This window comes from Scleropages formosus, chromosome 3 (assembly GCF_900964775.1).
Source record: "Scleropages formosus chromosome 3, fSclFor1.1, whole genome shotgun sequence".
NCBI lineage: Eukaryota > Metazoa > Chordata > Actinopteri > Osteoglossiformes > Osteoglossidae > Scleropages > Scleropages formosus.
This window is the reverse complement of record NC_041808.1, coordinates 26,505,567-26,531,527: the sequence shown is the minus strand read 5'-3', so window position 1 is coordinate 26,531,527 and position 25,961 is coordinate 26,505,567. Positions and strand designations below refer to the sequence as shown.

The 25,961-nt window shown below is 38.6% G+C and overlaps 1 protein-coding gene across 1 annotated transcript; it reads right to left on the bottom strand.

Moving 5' to 3' along the window:
- Nucleotides 1-673: 673 nt before the first annotated feature.
- On the bottom strand, nt 674-13,802 carry LOC114910192 (dentin sialophosphoprotein-like). Its single transcript, XM_029250173.1, has 9 exons — nt 13,692-13,802; nt 6,993-7,052; nt 6,733-6,834; nt 6,547-6,579; nt 6,353-6,388; nt 5,989-6,054; nt 5,082-5,291; nt 2,472-2,498; nt 674-2,086 (listed from the first exon to the last, which is right to left on the bottom strand). The coding sequence occupies exons 1-9, from the start codon at nt 13,800-13,802 to the stop codon at nt 674-676; spliced, it is 2,058 nt and encodes a 685-aa protein (XP_029106006.1).
- Nucleotides 13,803-25,961: the final 12,159 nt, after the last annotated feature.

Here is a 25,961-nt window from a genome sequence, read left to right as displayed (position 1 = left end):
GTGTCCTCTCCCCCTCCAGCCTTGCGCCCTGTGTTGCCGGTTCACCGCGACCCTGCTTGGGATAAGCAGTTTCAGACAGTGTGTGTGTGTGAATTGTAAAATGCTTAACTGGAAAGGAATAACTGAATCAAAATGAAGACTTGATGTTTTCATCCGACTGGAGAATAAAATATTATTTCATATATAATCAACTTTATTTTATTTTATTAATTGACAGAATATTATACATATAAAACAATGAAAAAATTTATACAACATAACATTATGAATGTCCTGTACCTGTAATGATATGCTGGCATTACAGACTCTGATATTTTTGTTAAAAAAATGAGAGATTCAAAATTTACAATTTTAAGGATGACACTCCAGTACCCCACAAGTACTCCTGCCTTCTGGATTGGAATCCAACATGGACCCATTCTCTTTAGACTTTCTTCCCATTTTCATTTGTGCTGCTGAGTGTTCTGCTTCATAATGATATGAGCTTACGGATCAGCCTGTGATGTTGTTCTTTCTGCAGAAGACTGGGAAATTTCTGGAGCCATTTTACCTATGTCATGCACTATAATTTCTGGAGTAGTTTAAATGACTGGATCTGCTATAGCTAGAATTGTCTGATGCACTGGGTTTGGAGTCAATAAAACTGCTAGAGTAAATAGAAACATTTGTTTCTTTAGTCACTTGAATCACTTGAGTCACTGGAGTCACTAGAGTCGCTTGAATCGGTGGAGTCACTGGAGTCACTGGAGTCGCTAGAATCAGTCGAATCACTGGAGTCACTGGAATCGCTTGAATCGCTGGAGTCACTCGAACCGCTGGAATCACTGGAATCACTGGAATCACTGGAGCTGCTAGAGTCACTGGAATCACTGGAGCTGCTTGAGTCACTAGAATCGCTGGAGTCACTGGAATCACTGGAACTGCTTGAGTCACTAGAATCACTTGAATCACTGGAGTCACTAGAATCACTGGAGTCGCTGGAATCACTGGAGCTGCTTGAGTCACTAGAATCGCTTGAATCACTGGAACTGCTTGAGTCACTAGAATCGCTTGAATCACTGGAGCTGCTAGAGTCACTGGAATCACTCGAGCTGCTTGAGTCACTGGAATCACTGGAGCTGCTAGAGTCACTGGAATCACTCGAGCTGCTAGAGTCACTGGAATCACTCGAGCTGCTAGAGTCACTGGAGCTGCTTGAGTCACTGGAATCACTGGAGCTGCTAGAGTCACTGGAGCTGCTTGAGTCACTGGAATCACTGGAGCTGCTAGAGTCACTAGAGCTGCTTGAGTCACTGGAATCACTGGAGCTGCTAGAGTCACTGGAATCACTGGAGCTGCTTGAGTCACTGGAATCACTGGAATCGCTAGAAGCAGTAGAATCGTGTGCGTTACCAGAATCGCTTTTGTCGTCAGAACCGTCGGACCCATCACTGTCACATGAAGTAGAATCAGAGTTACACGAGTCACCGTTAGCTGCTGAAGAACTGGAACTGCCACCAAATGGACTGTCACCTTGCATGCTGTGGTCATCGAAGTGAAACTCATCGGTCTGATGTTCGGAGGACTGGGCGTTAACTTGGTTTGGTAATAAACTAGGCTGGTTTTCCTGTCCTGCTGTTCCATCTTGTCCATTCGAACTATAGGACACCTCACCGTCCACCGCCCTTCGATCCCTCACTTTGTGCACACTGTGGCCCTGCTCGTGCTCCTCAACCTCAGTACTGCTATTCAAGTGCTGCACATAAACGTAAACGTCCTGACCTTTCTTCCCATGATACTTATCAACTACACCTGCGTCGTCTTTCTGCAGAGGTGCATGGGTGCTCTTTGCTGCGTGGCTTTCATCATAACTTTCACTGTCATTTACGTCACTGGAACTGTTATTCACGTTCTGTGTGACATTGCTCATAAATATGTCCTCAGTGCTTTTGACATTGAAATGCCCGTCAGGACCAAACCCGGACTGCTCCTCTGAGCTACTCTCAGAACTTTCAGACGAACTGCTGACAGACTCCTCGCTGCTGCTTCCATTGGTCAAAGTTCCGTTCGACACATCCAGAAGCCTTCGACTCACATTGTAGTGGCTCTGTAACAAACACAAGTGACCATCACAGCGATCATTGGCATTGTCTGATTGATTTATGACTTTATACAATAAACACCGCTTCCATTATAACAAATAAATCAGTAAAACATAAATGACAAAATCTGGACAAACAGGCACTTGCGTAACATTAGCATCCAAACGTTTCAGAATAACTGTGTAAATATAGTACAAGATTTAGTTTTTAGTTCTTCTGTGCTGACAGTGTCAGACATCATTACTAGACTGGAAACAGACTTAAGAGCAGCACAGTCGAAGCAATCATGCATGAACAGTATTTCTATTATCATATATTATCAGAATATATTAATATTTCAGTTATTTTTTATGAGAAAATAACGTTATGAAGAATGCATAGAATACTTACTCCATACAAGCCATCATCTTGAGGAATCTGCAAGACATAATAGATTAAGACAGGCAGTTGAAGAAGGAATATACATATGCAAACTTTCACTATAAATCATAGGTAATATACTTACAGGAACGGCACAGAGTGTCCCAAACAAACAGAAGAATAACAGTTCAGCCACCATGATTATTTTTTCTGTAAAACATTGCATGCACTCATTAATAAGCACAGCCATCACGTTTCTCTGAAATTTATACGCCGTGAGAATTACTTTTACGTTAATTTTTCTTTTTTGAAGTTAGAGCATTTTTATTTGCAAATTTTTTTTAATTTGTTGAAAAAGCTTTGACAAGTAATTTTTTATACCCTTTTATGACACACTTGGGAGCAACCTTTCAGGTGTGTGGTTACCTCTACAAGGCGTCTGATTTATTTTAAATCTATAAATATCAACGCAAGTGACTCGAGGAGAATAGCTTTCGTGGTGCGATTTTTCCTACCTGCTGAGCACTTCTCACAGTGAAAGTGATACCCACCTGTCAAACCGTGGCTGGATGGCGGTGGGATTTCTTCCTTGGTGATGTGATTGAGCTCTGCGGTTTGCCTATTTAAAGGGTCTAAGGTTGGACCAAAAAAAATCCAAGATAAGGAAGTGATGTCACAAGGTGGGACTAACGTTCCCGAAGGGGGGGTAACACTACCACACACCTCTTTGTCTTCAACAGATATTTACCTTAAACTACACCTGTGCTTGGTTAATGATAAGGCCGCCCTCGTTGTAATTGTGTGTTCTATCAAAGATTTGTGTTTTGGCCCTTAAATGCATACAATTACCCAAGGAAGAAAAGGGGAAGATTATATTTATTCAGGTAACTTTCGGATACATAAATTTAACCTGGTTGTATTTTGCCCAGATATATAGGTGCATTATTACATAACATGCTGATACAGTCATCCTTCCACTTGCACTTTTTTAGCTCCGAACCCTGTGAACCATATAAACAAGTGAAAGTATGCCAAAAGAATCAATCAAAATTCAGATATTTAAAAGTTTTTTTTATTAGTTTCTCAATACACCTGTGTCTTTATTCAGAGATTGCCCACTATTGCCTGCTTTGTCCTTGTGTTTCTGCGTACAATGAGTTCCTTTAAAGATTACAAAATTCAAAATCCGAGATTAAAAAAAAGAAAGTTAATCTTTAAAGCAATCACTGATGCTGGCAGTATGTGAGTCCTGAATTTATTCATCTGTGACCTGCTAGGAAGAGGGTGTCTTTTTATTTCCCACACCTTCGATGCAGGCAGGCACATGAACACACTCAAGTTAATGTTAAATATTTTAGGAGTCATATGTAGTGAAGTCATGAGAATTTTTACTGAATAAAAGAGCAATGTTTGGGTTTTGCTGAATATTACATGAGAAACAATTGTTATACCATGGCTCTGCTTTGCTCATGATGTGCATGGCTTGCTAATGTGTTTCAGTTAACGACACTGCCTAAGAAACAGTAAAGCTCCAAGTATCGTTTATATGACCACATTTTCCACCATGAAATTTTTCTCAATTCTGCATGACATTTTTAACAGTACTGTAGATGTTTAGCACTTTGTGACGCTACAATGACATAAATCTTTATTTCATAAAGCTTTAGTAATTTAATATAATGCTTTTCGTCAGTGTTTTCGAGTCAATCCATCTTGACATATCCTGAAAAACTCTTCCAGCTTACTTCAAACATACATGACTGTAGGGGTTTTATTTTTAGAATAAATTTAAGATTCATTAACATAAGATGACCTTATTTTAAGTGTATGTCTGGCTTTTTGTCACTTGCATATAGATAGATTACAAGCCCTTGAATATGATGCGAATACATGATTACATTTTAGTAAAAAACTATGAATTGCTAATATATGTATTGTAGTAGTAAAAATGTCTTCTAATACTCTAATACGGGTGGTCCCCGACTAACAATGGTTCCACTTGCGATTTTTTCAACTTTATGATGGTGAGCTGGCAATAGACATTGAGTAGAAATTGTTTTTGAATTTAGATTTTTTCCAGGGCAAGCGATATGTGGTGTGATACTCTCTCGCGATGCTGGGCAGTGGCAGTGATCTGCAACTTTTAGTCTGTCACAGAGAGGTGTGTATTAGGTGTATTAAATGCATTTTCAACCTACGATATTTTTGATGTACGATGGGTTTCGAAGATTGTAACCCCATCCTAAGCCGGGGACCACCTGTATTTATTTCTGATATGAGCTACATATGAACTATTTTTAGATTGCTAGATACTGAAGCATCTAATATGAAATTTAAAAAAATAAAATAATCACATTAGGTAGCCTGTGTGACTGTGTGAGCTGATGTAGGCATTTGAGTATCCTTCGATGGACCAACGTCCTGCTCCTGCGGAGCCAAGCTTTAGGCCCTACTACACTTCCCCAGAGTGGCAATGGAGTGCTGAGTGGAGTTTTGAAGTGAGATACCTGGTAGTGAGAGTGTTAATATGGACGATCAGCGCAGCTGTAACTCCCCTTGTTTGTTATAAGGCATTAAAGAGTCATCTGCTCTGTCTGGTGGCAGAACAAATTCTCTGCTATTACAGCCAGCATAATTCACCCCCTGCTCACATCCAGTTAAATGGTTCTGACCACCCGTGCTTTCATCGGTCTGCATGCTATCGTTGGTCCCGTCATCGGAAGGGCCTGGCTTGGAGATGTTAACCACCTGAGTCTCCTCATAAATGAGCTGCTCTGGCTTGCTTGTCTCTCCGTTGACCACAGTGTCATTTTCCTCCTTCAGACTTAAAGGGAAAATTCCGATCCAGTTCTATGGAATAGAAATGAAAGGAAATGTTATTTTGTGTGACCATTTACAGCCTTGTACCTGTCACTAACATACAAGTGGTCTTCAAGTCATGAAATATGCAATCTGAAACAGCCATTCCATCAACCTCTTTATATTATTTAATTTTTAATGTTTGCTTGTAACGTTTAATCATTCGATCCATCAGCTGTATGTTAACATCAAGGCTTCATATTTCTTATTGATTAAGTCATTGTTTTCATCGGAGAAACAAAAAAGTTGTTTTATTTACAAAACGTTTCATCTGCGATTCCAATCGAGTTACGTTTTATTTAAAATTGATAGCAACCGAAACTTGAATGTTATGGTGGGGCAGAAGAAAAAAAGCAAAAGAAAATGGATTTAGAAATGAAAGTGAAAGTAATAGTGCACCATGATAATGTAATTATAATACCATAGAGCATTTGTATTATTAGTGCATGTCAGTATTAACTTAAATAATGTGTAAAATTTGTGAAAAAATAGCAAAGCCTTGTTATACAATGTAGTATGCAGTGTTTAAAAAATTGTGTATTATTTGTTTATTATTGTTCATATATTCTTATAGTTCATATAGTACAGTAGAAGAAGTTCATATAGTACAGTATAAGAACCTGCATAGAATTCCATGGACTTCTAGGGAAAATTGTGGTTGTTTTGAATCCATAATCGTACGACTCACTTTCAAAGTGTGCTCTTCACTTTCCTGATTGTCATCTCTTGTGTCTCCATCCTCAACAGAAGAACTCTATGCAAAAAAAAGCAAGGAAAACAGCTGGAAACAACTTGAAACATATATGACTTATGTACATTTTATTGAATCCAATAGTACAGTTAACCTACATTTTGAAGGCATGAATAAGTACAGTAAATGGCCACATAGGCTGGTGTATATGCTGGTACTTTTACCTTGTCTTGAGACTGTAAATCACTCTCTTCAGATGTCTGCATGAATGAAGAGTTCATAAATATTGGAAAACAGACTGGATCCTTACAGTTCAGACAGTACATCAATATTTAAAATAGAAGACTGTGAGAGTATTTACCTTTTCTTCAGATGTGGTCTCTGTTGACTCCAAACTCTGCAAGAAAAAGAGCACTCATGTACAGATGGTTTATATACAATAAATACATCACACCGTGTAATGCACATGAACTGCCCATAACAGAGTCCTACCAGTTCTTCACTGAAACTCTTTCATGTTGAATTTTAAAATGAATTAAAGGCCTCTGGAAGTACCTCGCTCTCAGATGTATCATCTTCCTCGGAGGCCTACAGGTAAAACAATCATTAGGACTCATTGTGGGTTCTCAAACACAGTCCCCATATATTTCTGTGAAATGGAGGCGACTGTCTTAAAAGGATTTTATCACAATAGTAAAACTACTACTATTAGTGCTTCTCAAGTGCCGATGTTTAAGTTACCCTATTCTCTGAGGTATTTTCTGAGGTATTTTCTGAGGTATCTTCGGAGGTATTTTCTGAGGTATCTTCAGAGGTATCTTCTGAGGTATCTTCTGGTGAACTCTAGATATAAACATGCAAAGAACTTTGGTTAATCACGAGAAAGTTTACCGTAATGAACATTATTCGTAACAATCTTTCAAAGGAAAACTGAAGTAGCTTTACAAATAAATCAAATAAGTATGAATATAATATTTCATTAAAAACGTAACTCTGTGTACCATGCGTTCCGAAGTGTCGCTTTGATCCAGACTCTGTGAGGAGGAGCTATCTGGTTGCGTCTGTGAAGCAGATGATTCAGAAACGTGCCAGGTTATGAAAGAAAAATTAATGTATTGTCTTAATGTACAGTCTGCTGAAAATTTTAAACTGAGAATGATGTAGGGAAGGGGGGTGTGGTGGCGCAGTGGGTTTGGCCAGATTTCACTCTCTGGCGGGTCTGGGGTTCGAGTCCTGTCTGGGATGCCTTGAGACGGACTGGCATCCCGTCCTGGGTGTGTCCCCTCCCTCTCCAGCCTTGCGCCCTGTGCTGCTGGCTTAGGCTCCGGTTCACCACAACCCCCCTTGGGACAAGTGGTTTCAGCCAGTGTGTGATGAAGTGAAATAATTTTTGTTTACTTCCATAAGCAAAGCTATTCAAGTGCAATCCTCCTCTGTGTGTTTTTTTCAGTAACATCACACCATAACAATAACTTAATATCACTTTGTTTAACGGCAGTAAAAGTATTTCTGGTGTCCTATAAACAGAACAAAATAGTAAAATACATAATGAAATCCTTGCAGTTTGTCATTATGTGAACAAGAGTTGATCGCTTGTGATATATATATATTTTTTTTTTATCACAAACTAAAATCAATCAAAACCACTAATGGATGTTCAAAGGAAAAAAAAAAAAACAATGGAAACACAGCTGATGCGACCTCAGATTGGCAAACCCTTCACAGGCCACTTGCTTACAGTGTGTGAGTGTATATATCATGCGTACCAGAACTGCAGGGTAAACACACCATTAGGAGCAGGTGCCAATTCCAGAAATGAAACGGTTCAAATGCTGCAATGATGGGGCCTTAGACTTGTTGTTGCTCTTGTTGTTTGTTTACTATTTGTTTACTTATTTTTTTTTTTGCTTTAAAGAAATGTTTCTCATATCAGTTAAAATGAGAAAAGTTTACTGAATTTATTTGGCTAATTATTTAAATATATATAAAATAAAAAAGCACTACTCACTGAATTTGTGTTTGTGGCTGTTTCATCCAGTATGTCCTGAAAAAGCTGTAGAGAAATAATACATAAACAACTTAAACAAATATCATATGGGTGCATGTTTTCCTAACATGCATTTTTTTGTATGAAATATTTTGACTTTACTTTAAAACTGTAGAACAGAAATCCACCATTCTTTGTATTGCGGCAATAACAATATAAATGGGAAGTATGTGCAAAAGCCCCTTGGTGCAGGTTTCTCCAGCAGTAGCATTACCTTAAAAAAACAGGTCCCAGAGGTCCTACACCTGTAATGTTACTCTGTGAGTCAAGTGAAAGGTGAAAGACACTGGGACTCAAAGGGCTACCTCATAAATGAATATAAATGAGCCCCTATTGCTCCTGCCCCTGGGCTCTGTTGTGATTTATCAGTTCAGTTCTTTCTCATAGACTAACAGAATTATTTGACAAGTTTCTTAAAAAAAAAAAATAAATAAATAATGAAAGATCTGGTTATGTATATCAACAATATTACTCACCAAATGCTCTTCAACAGTTTCATCCAAAACATCCTTTTGGTATATCTGATAAAAAAAAGGAAAAGCTCTGTATTTTGTTTTTATGTATTTCATAGCTATTTTCAAAACTGAAACATAAATTGCCTTACTTGTAAAGGATTTGAAAATGCAGCTCCCAAGTAGAGCCAGCATAGCATTAAAATAACCTTCATTCTATTGAAGAAAAACAGATTTAACTCCTTATAGCAATTACATCAAACAAGTGTTTACTATGAAGTTCTTACTAGTAATTATAGTTAAAGTTCACAAGTCAAACTATGAAAAGTAACTAATAATGCAATAGAATGTGTAACTTTTCTGAATCTTGAATAACTATTGATGAAATATCAGTGTTGATTGTTTTAAAAATTCAATCACTATGATGGCTATTGAGTAATGAACCCTTATCCAACCCTGCAACTCTTATGATAAATCTTTACTCTGCTGTCACCTAGTTCTGTGTCATGGAGAATCACGTGCATGAAACCCTTACCTCTTCCAGGCCATTCTGTACTTGGGGTAGCACAAAACTTTGACAGCTTGACCAAAAGCACAGTATCCCAAGGGCAGGTTATTTGGATGGAGTGAGGGTCAAAGCCCAGCTTAAATATCTGCAACATCCCAGCAATGTGACAAGGGTGAACAGTCCCAAAGGGGTGAGCACAAACCCTCACAGCCCACTTGACTCCCACACTTTTCCTGAACCCTGTTGACCCACACAGTTCAAAGCAGAGCTGCGGTCTGGGGTCACATCCCCTCCTGTTCCCATCCAGCGTCTTACTGGCCTAGTTTTAAATAAGCCATTGTGTGGTTTGCAGCCCCTGAATGGCCCTCATGGGAGTTCAGACACCAAAGGCATGGCAAAGCATGTCTGCTACGTGCCATCTTTCTTCCTGTCCAAATCCCCTTACACTGTATTACATAAATCATCACGGTATTGCCTATAGACAATCAACATGTATGAATGCTTTGGTGTATAACAGTGCTTGCTTACACACACACACACACACATTTTCAGAACCGCTTGCCCCTTACGGGGTCACGGGGAACCGGAGCCTACCCGGCAACACAGGGCGTAAGGCCGGAGGGGGAAGGGGACACACCCAGGACGGGATGCCAGTCCGCCGCAAGGCACCCCAAGCGGGACTTGAACCCCAGACCCACCGAAGAGCAGGACTGCGGTCCAACCCACTGCGCCACCGCACCCCCTAATTACACACTATTCATGTTAAAATAATAGAAATCTAAAATAATAATATAAATAGTTTGGTTTAATAGTTAAATTTTCATGTTGGCCTTTTATTTTCACTTTCATTTCTAAATGAATTGTCTCTTGCTTCTCCTTTTCAGCAAGACCAGAACACTCACTTTCTCACTGGCTAGTCACTATAAGCCAGAAGAAAGTGTCAGCTGGTAGTATAGTAGTTAGAGCTACTGCCTTTAGATCCAAAGGTTGCAGGTTTGATTACCACCTCTCGGTGTAGTGCCCTTAAGCAAGGTACTTACCCTAAATTGTTCCAGTAAAATTACCTAGCTGGGTAAATGATTATAAGCATGTAATAATTGTGCTCTTAACATAGCATCAGCTAAATAAATAAATGTAGTGGTTAAAGCTCTTTGGTCCAAAAGATTGCAGATTTGAATTCTAGGTATACTACCCTTGAGCAAGCTACTTAACTTAAAGTGCTCTAGTAATATTACCCAGCTGTACAAATGGGTAAATAATTGTAAGTTTCTGTGGACAAAAACATCAGCTAAAAGAACAAAAGTAACATGGACTTAAAGGAAATCACTAATGAAAAGCTTTATAAAGAGATGGAATCCCTGCTGGACACCTAAATAGAAACTGAGACCCAAATAATTGGTCGATGGAGCGGTCAGCATTAGATACTACAACCAAACATCGGGAAAATAGTATAAAGAGGCTCATTGGACAGCTGATGAAAGTCAAACGCTACCTGTGAATTAGTGAATGGCCTTATATGAAGCAGAGCTGAGATGTCCCTGGGAACCTCCGATGGAGACACACTGGAGTAATTTTAACTTGCAAAATGAGTAAAAATACAAAAAAAAAATCTATTATTGTTGAATATTTTAACAGTGTGTCAAATCCCAAGTAACCATATTGAGTCCCTACTCTAACATCCTTAAAGGAGTTGTACTGTTTTTTTACGAGGATATGTCAAGTGTCTGAAACGTTTCTATAAACACTTTTTCATAAATATATATTGCGGACAATTTTTGACGTAGTCTCGTATTGTCCCTCCGTCCTCTGAACCACAGATGGTTTTGCTTCTTTGCAATTACTCCAGACCACTCCGTTACCTCGCTATTCCCAGCCATTGCTTTGTTAGGCAGCTTAGCCAGTTTCCAAATACTGCCTAAACGGGATCCAGTGCACAGTACAACATTCCCAAAGAGATTTCGAGACCTTGTGGGTTTCATTGTGAAATCCTAGATGATTCAGTGAGCTTCAGGAGTGTCAGAGATAATTGCAGAGTTACAGACATCCCCACACCTTCTACAAGTCGGCCACAAAAGAGCAATGGGCAGGCGGATAGGGTTTAATTCTGTAAGAAGTGGCTCTTATAAAAAAGAGCCTTGACACGAGGGAAACACAGAGCTTGTGGACAAAATCAACTTATTTGCAATCAACAGGCTTGCATAACAAGAGTGGAATTTTTCCCACAGTTATGCACGGTATCTACCGGATTCTGTCAGTTGTGGAAGCCACATTCATCCATAACATGCTTACTTAGATTTTTTTCCATCGTAAATCAAGTATAAATCAAGAGTCAACAGTTGAGAGCTTCGCTGTTATTTAAATAACTTTTATATAACAAATAGCTGAAAATAAACATTTATGGGTAACTAAAGCGTTGCAAGAACTGTATCAGATACCCAGTCAAAATCCAAGCCATGTACCATCTTTTTTTCTGTTTTTACAACTTCATTTTATACTTTAAAAAACTATACATTTATACATTTACATTACATGTCTTGTTTTCTTATCAGTTCCCGTCACCTTACATTAAATTTAAGTTTGTCATGTAATAATTCTACTGTACATATGATGTGAATATGATAGCTGGCAAAAATTTCAGAGGATCCAGATCCATATGTGTTAATGATTTGTGCCAGCAGCTGATGGACCTGTGTTTGAATCCCACATTTTGCTGTTGTACCGTTGTACAGCAAGGCACTTCACCTAAATTGCTTCAGAAAGAATCAAACAGCTGCATACAAACCTGAATTTGTGTATGATATTTAGTTAATAAACTTAATATTGTATGATGGTAGGAACGCATCAAATAAATGAATAAATAATAAGAGCTTTCAACTAAGTCATGTGAAAGGAAAGAAAAAAATGCTTACAAATAACACCTTAAAAGTTTGGTAACCCAAACCACATTAAGAAACTGGAAAAATACAACAGTAAATCAGTTGCAAACATGATTTAGCCCCAGATTGACATAATGTGTTGTGAAGAATAACTCTTGGACCAATTCTGGGTCCTTGAAATGATGGGACACAGTAAAGTTTAAGATGTTTCTCTAAAGGTTTTATCCATCCAGTAGCTGCAGATAAAGTTTTTTACATGACAACCATACACCTCTGGTCCATCTTTTCACAAACCCTGAGACCAACCAGTTTTGTTCTTGAAGCAGAAAGCCAGCTAAGGCCAGGACTCGCATCCCTGCTTGAGGGAATTTATCAGTTATAGGGTGTGCTCTTTCTAGAACTTTCTACAATGAACAGTAGCTTAGTAATAGGCACAATAATTAAAAAAAAAAAGAATACAAAAGAAATAATGGGACAAAGTAAAGAAGAATATAAAGTATAATGAGTAAATAAGGGTAAATTATAAAGAGTAAAAGATAAAGTAAAATAATGGAACGTGAGTGCAAGTGCACTCTATCAGGTTCTATAGGTGGGTAACGCAAGTTAATCCTCCACAGATGTTTTGCTCTGCAGCTCTTGACCCTGCGGCGGTGAAGGCACCACAGCAGAGGCGGTAAAGGCACCCTGCGCCGCGACAGCACTGCAGCGAGAGGCCAAAGAAAACAGAAGAGTGAAAGAGAGCACACCAACACAGCTGGCCTGGAGCGCCATAACAGACCAGAAATAAACAAGAGCAATATCTGTGCCTGGCCTGGACGGAGCAATGAAACACAAGAAATTAGTTCATGTCCTAGTCACATAAAAGCAAGAAAATGAGAGAAAGGCCTGGAATACTGACATGGGTGTAAACATCTGTTACAGCAGCTGAAGCTGTGATGATGATTTTTCTTTATTTTTAACAGGCAAAGCAGAACCAGAAATTATGGGAAGCTGAGGGTGTGTGTGTGTGTGTGTGTGTGTGTGTGTGCATGCGTGTGCGTTTCACATTTATACTGTTGGCAATTACTGAAAAGGTGCTATTACACATTCTGTTCTGAAGACTTTAATAAAGTTTAGGACTAAAAAATGTATTTTTAACACTTGTAATTACCCAAATGACCAACTTGCTAGACAGAGGCAGTGTACTGTTCCATAGTAAATGTGTGGTTTGATGGGTGCACCCAACCACATTCAATTAAATGTGGAAACAACTGATATTGGAGATAGTGTAGACTCTATTCTTATCCTTTGGAAAAATTACTATGAAAAATTATAAAAGTTACTGTAATTTAAGACTGATTGTATTTTACTGTGTTTTCTGTTTAATTTTTTTATATATAAAGTGTATTCACAAAGTTATTTCTTAAGTATTACCTAACAGTTAAAATTAACATGTTCTCTAATGTTTTTTACTATTTATATATTATTATTATTATTATTATTATTATTATTATTATTATTATTCGTGCAAATTTTAAAATGCATTTTAAAATAATTGTCATAGAAAATATTATTATACTGAAATTATGTAAATATTAGAAACATATTTATTATTATGAATATAATATTAAATGAATAAATATTATAACAAGTTCTTTCGTTGATTATCTTTGAAAAATTGCGAATATGATTTCAGTTTTGGAGTTTAATCCCCATGCTGTCAGTAACTCTTACAGGAGGTATTGTTTGTCACGGTTTTGTCAGAAACAAAGGCAACACTCGTCTTTTTCAAAAAGCACACTGATCTCCATGAACAATCCACATATTTGCATCATTACCCGTTGTTTGAGCTCAGAGGTGTCTTTCTCTGACATCATTAACCACACGTGAATAGCCATCATAATAATGCCAGAATCCTGACTTATACACATGTCGCTGGTGTCAAACATGGTGATTTCATATACCTTAATCTAGCCCCTCAAACTGTGCCAATCATACAAAAAGGGACCCCGCAAACATTCTATATTTTAAAGTAGGAAGTGCATAAATGATTTTGTATCAATGGATTTCGCACACAATCCCTGTCACATATTTCATCATGTTTTCAGTAAGTTCGCCTGTAACGTTCACCACAGGGTGTATTCATGTATCAAGAACATATGATTGCAGGTTTTGAGTTGGCACCCAAGAACACAATGTCAGAAAATTACACAGCATATTAGCACGTTTTTTACTAAGGCTGAAAACAGCCGTTCACCACACATCATACTAATTTTGACCAAAACGGGATTTCTTTGGAAAGAGAGCATTATGATACGCTAAAGTGGATTTACAGGTAAAATTAGTTCATGCTAAACCAAGCTGATTGACTGATCAGCACCTGAAAAAAAAAATAAGGAAAAACTTATAAAGGGTAAAATTACAGCCTCATTCCAAAACTAACACCAATTTTAACTTGGGCACAGCATCAACACAAAAAATAAGGTAATGGCTCTATCATGTATTTAAAAATCTTAAGCAGCATTATGTAAATAGAATCTTATGTTTCATTACAGTAATGATAACATAAAGTATATCATCACCATATGTGTGGCTCAAAATTGTCTAGTGAAATTTTACCAGTATCTATTATGGAAAATTAACTTTTGATCCACTAAAACTTGATGAGAAAAATACGACTTCCTTACTTTTCCTATACTTTTTAAATCCATCAAGACTGGAAAATGAAATCACTGACCTTTGCAGTTTTCACAGCCATTGTCTTTCATGTGAGTATGTCTTATAAGTCAGCTCCTACCTTACATGATGTTTAATATGTCTGTAACCCGCCAGCTCCTACCTCACAGTTCCAGTCAAAAGTTTGAGTACACATGGTCAACCTGGCAAACACCTTTGTGGGATGAAATGGACAGAGGTGCGAAAGCAAAGCAAACCACAAGTGCCCTGCATCTCAGATCTGTTGCAGAAGACCTGGAATAACATAGCACGTCATTTCCTGAGGAACCTTAAGTGTATGTGTAGTGACAAAACTTCTTTCCAGTGAGTGTACTCAAACTTTTGATTGATGCTGTATGTATCATTTCACGAATGTATTTTATTTTACATATGTACACCATGTGTACCATGACTTACACCCTGTGTTTCTGGGACATGCTAAAGAGCACAGTGACCCAAACAGTTTGTGAAAATAGACGGATGGCTGGATGGATGGTTCGATGGATGCATCAATGGATGGATGGATATATTAAAATATACTGTTGTTTTTTTAACTGTATCATTTGTCTTTTCATTTGTAGGTCAACGCAGATGAGGTAAGTTGTTAAGATGACTGTGTGCCGGGAGTATATCGTATAGCATAACTAGTATGCCACTGTCTGTACAGCTGTATTTATTGTAGCACAGGTTGCCAGGGCCATTCTGTGTGTGGGTTTTTAATTAGGTCTCCTTTGCACTTTCAGAAACTAAGGCTGATTGCAGGCCTCAGCCCAGGAGTGGTGGCCGGTGTAAACCCAGGGATCTTCACGGGCAGAGTCAACCCTGTGCTTCTGAATGGCGGTGGACTGATTGGCCAACCCCAGCTTGGACAGGTTAGCATCTGAAGAACCTCTGCAGACATATTAATAGATATTAAATATAAATATTAAATGATGAAATCGGTATTTGTATGTTGCTGAAAGCCCCAAATAAAGCTGATGTTTACATTTCCATTTTTTTCTTAAATTTGTCATTTTTAGTGATGTTTTTCCCAATTCTTTGCAAAAATAGTTTTTTTTTTCTGTTTTCCTTTCCTCACTCTCCTGATGGATTCCATCTGTTTTCTTTCTTTGAGTTTGCTTTTGCTTTCTTGCTTTTCTAACCATTGGAGAGCAGATAGTGTAGTGGTTTGGACTGGCACCTGTAAACTCAAAGGAGCCACGACTGAATCCCACCTCCTGCTATAGTCCTCTTAAGTAAAGTCTTAAACAGAAATTATCCACTTGTACAAATAATAAACAATTACAACATGTAATTGCAAGTAGCTTAAAACTGTAGTTTGTTCTGGAGAAAAGATTCCACTCAATGAGTAAACATTAATGCAATTCATGAAGGCAACAAGATGCGTACTTTAACAAAAGAGCTTTCAGCAGCTGTAGCAGTGGGGGCTGCTGCTAGCATAGTGGTTGAAGTTGCTGTCTTTAGATATAAAGGCTGTGGGTTCAAATTTGCCCTCCAGCTGTAGTTCCTTTGAGCAACAATTGCTCTAGTGAAATCTGACCCACTGTATAAATTAGAAAATAATTGCAAGTAGCCTTAGAGAAAAGAGTTGGCTAAATAAGTGAGCATCAGTACAGTTGTGAAAAACTTACCCTGAAGGTACAGCATGTTAAAGCAGGTTTATATAGTCATTCAAGGTATAGCATATTGCCTTAGTAGAAAACATAGAGTCTCCATCAGATCAGTCCCTTTACTTCGTGGCAGGTTGACCATTGTTCTAGGCATATCAGGAAACATCCTCTTAGTCAAATTCATTTCACCATTATTCCCCTTAATTAACAAAGTCTCATACCCCTCTCACTAGACCAGACAGGTTAGGTTAGACGTATCGTGGACTTCATCTGCCAAAAGATAAATGTACTTATATGTCATTTGTATTTATCCTATTGTTCACTTCTGCGTTACCTGTGTTACCTTATTAAGAAGAGCACTGCAAAGGATGAAATTGAATTAAAGTGCAATAGTAGAATTTAGCCCATCTGCAGGTAGGATATATACTACGAAGTAATAGCAGGTCTGGTGTCTTTTCTGTAGATGGTTCCCAGTGTCCCAGCTTATGGCCTGCAGCCCCCCAGTAATGGGTCCCCTTCCCATCCCTCCGAAGCTTGGGTTGGAGCAGCAGCCACAGCCCTTCCCTGGACAGGGTGTCCTGCCAGCCAACAGGGTAAATCACTGTGGCGTGCAATAAACACACACTTGTATCAACACACTGTATTTTCAGTCTGTCAGAGCACTTTGTGGTATGTCATTTCCGCCCAGGCACTGCCTTATTACACTGGAGTGCCACAGACAGGAAATACTGCACAGCAGCAAGTCATGGTAAGGTCGTGGCCATTTAGACAGCCAGCTCCTCCTATGATTTATCATTCTGACTTTTCAGTAGAGGTTTTGATTTGCGATCTTGAAGTGCCAACCAGTCAAATGTATGATTATTAATGTGTGTGATACATTTACAAATTTTAGTGGAAATACCAGAGTGACTGAGTGATGTCATCCTGCATAATAAAATATTTATTGCACTTTTATCCTCAGGGAAGACCAGGTGGAGTTGGGGTTACCAACCAGCAGCAAGCAGTACCTCAGACTGTACCAGTTAGGATTTACAAGGTCAGGGTCAGAGGTCATACAAGGGGCCTAATGGAAATTTATTGCATTATTTCTGCTTACTAAAAGCATATATTACTTATTTTTTTTTCAGCGATCAGCCTTGAAAAAGGCCTGTACCAAGAAGCCTGTTTCGGATAACCAGGTGGTTTAATTGTTTCTGTATACTGGGTTAGGCAACATTCCAAGCCTGATTTAAGCACTTCAGCTTGGCACTTGTCCTTGGCATATGGAAAAGTTGCAGAGTTATCAGCGGTAGTGTAACTATGATATTTGTTAAAATCCAGATCCCTACTGACATAGCACCAACTTCAAGTGGAATGGAAGACAAACCTATCCCAAACTGGCTTTAACTGCTATGAATCTCCTTCTTTGAGGACAACTTGAAGCACACATAACCAGTTAAAAATGTACAACACAAGCTTTGTTTCTTTCCTTCCATGGAGCACTTTTATAAACTAATCCCAGCCTTATGAATTCTTAAGGGATCTTACATTTATGTATTTGGCACAACTTTTTGAGACACACAGTTGCAGTTAAAAGTAAGAGTAGGAAATATCTGTAGGGGGAAAAATGGAGAGAACAGTGAAAGCACAGCCACACTCCAAAGTGCTGTGTAAAAACTGGGATGACATCTTAGTTCATCTCCAGATCAAATTCAAAAATATTGTATATTCTTTCTGGTGTAATCAAACTTATGACTAATACTATTGATCAGTACATGTTTTGGCAAATCAGTCCAGCTTTGTGTTTTATATAGAGCTCTGTCAGGAAGATGAACTGAGCTGTGATCTCCAAATGTGTACACAAGATACGAATATGTGCGCATTAACCTCTATATACATGTATGTATATATATCAAGTGTGTTGCCCGAAACAAATTGCTCAACTTGAGAAAGTGGAGCAATCTTGTGGTAAATATGAAATTGCCTGCTAACAAGCAGGAATCCAAAAGGTTTAGACATATATCCCAATGAACATGAGTTGCAGCCCTTGTGAAATAGGTTGGATCTTCTGAGGTTATACTGTGTGCGTGGGTACTGGTGCAATGTTGTACCATTTCACTAAAGTTTTTTTATTGATAGGAATGTATCATGAAATAGTCTTTCAAAAAACAGGAACCAGTTGACATAGTGGTTAGAGCCTCCACTTTGCAGTAAAAGCACATAGGCTTGAATCCCACCTTCTGCCGTACTGCTGTTGACCGATTAATTTTTCCAGTAAAGAATCCCTATCTGAATGAATAGGCAAATCATTCTAAGAATCTTAAAATTAGAAGTCACTTTGGAGGAAAACTGCCAGGTAAATAAAAAAGAGAAAATCTACAGACTACGGCAAAAAAACTGTGATGAAGCTATTCATTTGAGATATTTGCTCTTTTCAGTGCCAGAAATACAGACATTAAGGTCAAAATTATGGTATTTATTGTCACCAAAGCGAATTATGAAAAACTGCTGAAGAAAATAAGCCAGAAGGAGTTAGAGAACCTGTCGACACTGACACAGGCGTTCCGTGGAGTAGAGAAAGAGGCACTACAGGCTACCAGGTAAGAAGAGAACAAGGAAGAACAAGTTTAAAATGAATAATCCCTGTTTACGAGCTGTGTGTTTCGTAAAATGAAGTATGAGATTTGCGACACTACGTGGCATTGTGGGAAGCGCTACCAAGTTTACTGCAGGCTTCATACTGAATCAGTGGTTATGTGTTCCCAGGTGCCTCTGTGCCTATCCCCTATGTTCTAATCAAGCATTGTTTAAAGCAAACCTGCCTTTTTCATCAAACTCTATGACATGGTGTCAGAAGTAGTATATGAACTTTAGAAGAAATCATGCAAAGAGCCTCAGACTTCTAGAACAATCACACCCCTGCAGGACAAGGTTCTAAGGAGACTCATGGTAATAATATTGAGGTGGTTCACAGAGGGCACCTAATCTTCATGTACAACTCAACGGGATCACTGAGTTCCCTCTGGAATAGAAAGGTGAAGAGAGGAATAAAATAACATACTGCTGGGATTTTGAAAGTACATGGAGAAAGGAAACAGAGAGGTAGCTCAGGACATGTGAGGAGTCGATAATGGGCTTCCTTAGTAAGGGTGTGATTTGTAGTCTGCCAAATGAAGAGTGGAAGGAGAAGCTAGACAGGATGGCCTTTGTAAAGGAATGGCTTAAAGGACAGAGATGATTGCCGATGGAACTCATAGCCAAAACCTTTTAATCCTTTCTTCTTATAACAATTACACTCGTCAAATGTATGGCCAACAAAAAAATAAATTCACACTTTAGCAGAAAGCTTAGGTGCATGTTTGATCTTTTTGATCATTGATCTTCACAAGACCACAAGACGACAAGAAAGTGTTCTCAGCATCTAAAATTTTATAGTTAACTGTGTTTTTCTTTGTCATGTTGGATGTGGCCAGCTGATCACCTTGCTGGTTGGGTTAAACTTAACACTATGTCTATCTAAACTTTAAAATAGATAGATAGATAGATAGATAGATAGATAGATAGATAGATAGATAGATAGATAGATAGATAGATCTGCTTGCTTGGGAAAACATTCTGTAAACACACACCATCTATGTTCTCTGGAATAAACAGGATTAACTGTCATCTCTGTGTAGCTGTGAGCACCTCATCATTCATCACTTATTTGCCTTGTGAAAGCCTTTATTGGAGAGGGAGAAAACTATTTGTACAGTGCATAACAGGTTTCTAGTTTAACTATAGTAGGCAAAATAAAAAGGCGACTATACAGTATTTTAATGTTGTAGTGTCAGCAATGTATCGTATCTCTGGGGTGCAGAATTTAGTGTATACTTCCATCTAGTGGTTATATGTACAGTAGTTAGTAGAGTACGTTTAGGTGATCCTTTATTAGGTTAAGTGATCACGTTTACATTCATTGATTTACTAGAATGTCAGTAGGTCGTTAAAATGCCCCACAGGTACGTTTTTGATAAATTCTTTAGGCTTTCATTGATTCAGAGTTGTAAGACAGGTTGTACTCTTGGTGGGAGGTGAGTCCATGGGAGGTCATTCACAAAAGCACACTGTCTCACACGCAGTCATGCAATACGGGCAAATATTTCATCACTTGTCTTCCAGAGCAACCCAAAATCATTCAAACAAAAGCGAGAAGCCGACTGCAAAGGCCACTGTGCCACCCTGCCACCCACAACCTTGACCAAAATTGCAAAATAAACATGGCTGCAATATGTTTTGTCGATAATACGGCCATCTGCTGTGGCTGGGGAGGTGGCCTGAGGGTGCGGTCCCACGGTCTCTATGGGAAGAGCGAGGTCACAAGGTGTTGTGCCACTCCAGTGGAAAGGAGGGAGACAAAGAAGCGGCCGTCCATTTGACACCAAGAACGACCAAAAGCAATGACCTATCGTCTGAAAAGACGCAATGACTGAATGAGCACTACAATTGTCGACACACTGATGGGAGCTCCAGCTGCAAGAACTAGCTAAGAAGAGCTTCACTGTGACCTGCAGATCACACTGTCTAGCAAGATGAAAAGCAGGTGAAAAGATAATTTATGTATTGCTGAAAAATAAGGTTTTTAAGTAATGACAATTCAGCTAGTCTGAATATGTTATATTCCTAAAGTTTAAAGGATTGAAGATAACATTAGTTGTTTTGTCACCCTCAACAGAAACATAATTCTTTCTAAAATATTTTTTTAAATTTTGAATATCTATTTCTAGGAATTATTAAACATATTGTACATCTGAAATTATGATGAGAAGCACACTGATCTTCCTGACCTTCTGGGCAATATTTCTTGGAACTGTGAGTATTTCAATAACATATTATCTGTTTAAATTTTCTTACAAATTCATGTATTATTATTATTATTATTATTATTATTATTATTATTTTTATTTATTTTTTTTTATATCTTGTTTGGATAGTTTTAGCCCGATAGAGACACACTCTGCTTCATATTTAAATGTATAATGCTGAGCTAATAAATTGGGAACTCTCACACTCACCATCCTGTGACTGAAGTAAACTTCATTTTTTGTTGAATGGAAAATACCCATGGTACAAGCATAAAACATAACAAAATTTAGGAAAAAAAAAACACTGTGGATTATGAGAGGTTTATTTATTGTTACTTTCCTTCATACGTGCCAAAATGCTTGAGTTCTTTTGAGTTAGGAATTTTTAAAGATGCAAAAATTTTCTTCACATTATTTATGAATCTATTTTAAAATACACTTTCTTCATTTTTTCGGTTTCGTAAGTGTGAGGAATAAAACTTGCATTACCGCCTCCCGTCATTAGTTGGCAGCAAAATGCACTCAAACACTGTGGACCAGCCTCAGTTCAAGCAGCTTCCATGTCTGCTGTTCGTGTTTTTGAGTGTCTGTGCTCAATGAGATGAAAAACGTTGTGCAGGTTCATGGAATAAATTAGTCAAAAATAATAATTTTCGGAAAGAAGTATTTTTCTTTTCACTCACTTTAAATTAGTTTTTTAAATACTGAACTAAAGCTTTATGGCCTATTATTATGTAGCATTCAAGAATGGTCTCAAAATTCAGGTTTCAGACCTACTTCTTCCCTAATCTCCTAACTGTTCCATAAACTTGCACCACATCATCTTTCACAATCAGGAAACTGGTTATGTCTCATCTTTCACGTGTCTGTATCTGAAGTTCTTTGTTTGTTGCAAAATGCACATTTTTGCTTTAAACTGCATGTCACGTTGTAAAAGTTTACAAATCAAGCTGCAAGTGGTCTTCCAGTTCAAGTTGTGTTCGCGAGTTGTTAATTGTTTTCTTGAACCAGTCTATTTTGTGCTGCGATTAGGTTTTGATTTGTAACTCTGCCACATTTTCTGCTAAACCAAGATGCATCATCCAGGTTCTGAGTATGAGCCACGTCATCTCCAAATTGCAACATGGAATTTCACGGTGGTGGAACAAATCTGGCATTACTGCCACAGGATTGGGAGGAGCTGAAGCTCACTGCATGGAGGCTCAGGAGCTCGGTAGCTGCAGTAGCGCCTCCCACCGGTCCATTATGGGTTTAGCATAACCCTGGTTCTTCTGCACCACCACATGGTCAAATGTAGAAGCAAAACAATCCGCATGTCTGTAAGCAGCGTGAGACTCTATCCAGCCTGGTGCACCAACATAATGTTAATAGCAGAGTTCTAGTAACATGACTTTACCGTTAAAAAATGCTGAAAGAGCTAAAAGTTAACGTGAATCAGCATCTTGGAACAACTTATTTTCAGGGTTGTTGTGGACAGAGGAGCCTTCGAGGGTTACATTTAGATAGTAAGACTCAGAGTCAGGAGGAAGACAACCTTAAATTGCCTTGGTAATAAATGGTAAGTAAGAAACCAGCGTAATTTTCAAAATAAATTTAATACACACATTTTCAGAACCGCTTGTCCCATACGGGGTCGCGGGGAACCGGAGCCTACCCGGCAACACAGGGCATAAGGCCGGAGGGGGAAGGGGACACACCCAGGACGGGACGCCAGTCCACCGCAAGGAACCCCAAGCGGGACTCAAACCGCAGACCCACCGGAGAGCAGGACTGAGGTCCAACCCACTGCTCCACCGCACCCCCTATTAAATTTAATATATTTCGCTATATTATAGGCTTCTGACCATTTAAATATATTTTGACAGTGAGAATCTACGATGCAGTACACGGGATTTGGAATAGGTCGAGAACCGAATTACATTTTTTTACTCTGTGAGTATAATAAGAATGCATTTACAATGGAGTATAATAATTCTGCAAGCACAGAGGAAAAGTCTCTAAAAGAGGCCTCTGGCTGCACAGATATAAGCACACATGTGGAAGGACACCAAAGATCATTTCAGTCTGACTTACGGAGTTCTTGTCTTTCAAGGTGCCTGGACATCATCATCACAGTGACTCAAAAAGCAAGGAGGTGAGGAACGTCAACTCAGCTTTATTCATTCATTCATTCATTCATTCATTCATTCATTTAAATGAACCCTGGCAAAAGAGCTGTTCTATAAATCAATAGGAAATAAGCTTGTATAAAATTAAATGCCAGCAGTAACAACATTATACACACACACACACACACACACACACACAGTCTGAACCGCTTGTCCCATATGGGGTTGTGGGGAGCCAGAGCCTAACCCAGCAACACAGGGCGTAAAGCTGGAGGGGGCACACCCAGGACAGGCACCGTCATAAGGCACCCCAAGTGGGACTCGAACCCCAGACCCACCGGAGAGCAGGACCCAGTCCAACCCACTGCAACACTGCACCCCCCATCAACATTATACATGCAACACCTATTTCTACTTGTGTAACATTTGTATTATAGTTAATAACCAGTGAAAATAGCACATTTTTTGCATTAATGTTGTTAATATATTTTAGTTTTTTTCTCCTACTTTCTGTTCATTTTTATCCAAAGACTAACATACAGCTTCACTCCTCTTTTCATATTACCAAAGCCATCAGATTAACATAAAATAGACATAAAATGATTTCATGGCTGATACTCTTACCGTCTTGTTTCATTGCAGAGAATGCATTTTTTCAGGTTCTTCCCTTACTATATTCCGAGGCCACCGCCCACTCAGTTTCGGCTGGCCCTCTGGCCGATCGTCCCAGCTCCGCGTCCCCAGCCGGCACCTGCACCGCTACCACAGCCGAGACCCATGTCCACTGTAGCTCCCGTCACCGTCCTGCGAGGAGACGGCTGATGCCATCACGCCATCCTGGAGCTGCCACTGGATTTCTTGGAACATATTTCATATAAAATATTACACACTTCCATGTCCCCATATAAGTCCATATTTGCTTACTGGAATATTAATCTATATGTATTTTTACATTTATCAAGCACAGAGAGACAAAACACACACACACACACACACACACACATTTTCTGAACCGCTTGTCCCACACGGGGTCGCGGGGAACCGGAGCCTAACCCGGCAACTCAGGGCGTAAGGCTAGAGGGGAAGGGGACACACCCAGGACGGGACGCCAGTCCGTCGCAAGGCACCCCAAGCGGGACTCGAACCCCAGACCCACCGGAGAGCAGGACCCGGTCCAGAGACAAAACAATGCTCCGTAAATTATATACATATGTACTTGCACTGGCAATAAGAAGAAGGTTTAAAGTGTATCAGACAGCACATCCTTCTCTTCACATCTGAAAATGACACATTTTTAATGCATAATGGGCATTTACCTGAATAAATGTTTATGAAACAATACATTTCAAGCAAACATTTTTTTTCTTTCGCTTGACTCTTCTTGTGCTTATACCAAAAGGAGAAAGGAGAAAGATGGAATGTTAGTTTAAAATGACTTTTGTAATGAAAAATGAGTTTCGGGTCTCTGCGCAATTGTTGGGGGGGGAGGGGGCTGTGTGACCCTAGGGTGTCGGAGGAAAAAATGTTTCATTATCATCAAAGAACTACACTAATTCTAATTTTGGCATAGCATACCACTGTACTTTCCTCCCCATATACAGTAAATATGTCCCACAATTAAGCTTTTAGAAGGCAGATATATCTAGAAGCACATCTGGCTGTCTCATTTGTCAGCAAATGAGAGGTCTGTGGTGTGTGGCTCCAAAATAAGAGGCACAAATGTAATGAATCTGGCAGTACTGTGTGAAATTATGAGTTTCCAGTTCAGTAATGTATGAGTTTGCTCTCACTTGACAGGTATTTGCAGGAGCTCACATGATCCGAGGTTTCTCCTCGATAATGGTACCCCTAGACCTGTCTTCTGCTCGCACCATGTTATTACCGGGTTGATGCAGGCCGAGTAGCGAGTAAATAGCACTTTCTGGAATGTGACTCATCTCGTATTGCACATTTATCCCGTGGCACTTGCAAGTCGCATGCAAACACATTTCATCATATGGCTTAGAAGTAATTCAGTTTCAGTTGCGTATGAAGGGAAACCCAAAGTCATCAGAAATAAACTTGACAATAGAAAGTGTGTTTCTCTAAGGTTTCATTAATTAAAGTCAAAATCAAAATATAAATTATTACTTAAGTGTATAATTTTTGCACCTTTTCAATTACTTCAGCACTAATTTTGTTAGGAATAATCTGATGCTCTGTTCCTGTTCTTCAGTAATTATGATTTTTCACAATTTCAAGCAGTTGTGTAAATAGATAATGCTTTAATTAATCGGCTATTAAAATGTGCATTTCTTTGTTTTTTTTTTTGTTTAATTAGCAGAATTATCAGTTGCTTCAACATTTCATTATGTATTTGTTCACGTACTCATACTCATACATGATCCCGAATGATATTACTAACAGCATACCGAGCAATACTCTGTTAATCTTCAAGTTCATTATTAAAATAAAGGAATGTGCAGTATACATGTACAGTGTGTGACATCGATGTCATTTTTTTTTTTTTTTTACAGCATCCTCCAGAGGAAAGAGCTAACAGCAGGACTGGAAGTGCATTTCTGCATGTAAACACACACCTTGAAACCTAATGCACACAAAAGAGGTTATTTCCTTAACATGAACTCATTTATTATATGTTTTAATTCACTATATGTTTTATAATTTGTGAAATGTGAATTTGTTTCGAATTGGAAAACCTGCCTGTCAATTTCCATTGTCATATCTCAATATTACAGTTACGCCAAAAACATATTTCCGTGCCGAAAATTTAGATCACTGCTGTTTTTTAGCAGATATTTAAAATTTGATGAATACAACATCATTTATATTTTATTTTTCATTTTTATGTA

What these genes read in the sequence shown, in the direction of transcription:
- LOC114910192 (XM_029250173.1), bottom strand. Translation starts at nt 13,802, where the DNA reads ATGTTTGACACCAGCGACATGTGTATAAGTCAGGATTCTGGCATTATT. An exon ending in AAAATACCTCAGAGAATAGG is followed by an intron (nt 6,580 to 6,732) that starts GTAACTTAAACA and finishes TTTTACCTGTAG; the next exon opens with GCCTCCGAGGAAGATGATAC. An exon ending in TAACTGGATGTGAGCAGGGG is followed by an intron (nt 2,499 to 5,081) that starts GTGAATTATGCT and finishes TATGTCTTGCAG; the next exon opens with ATTCCTCAAGATGATGGCTT.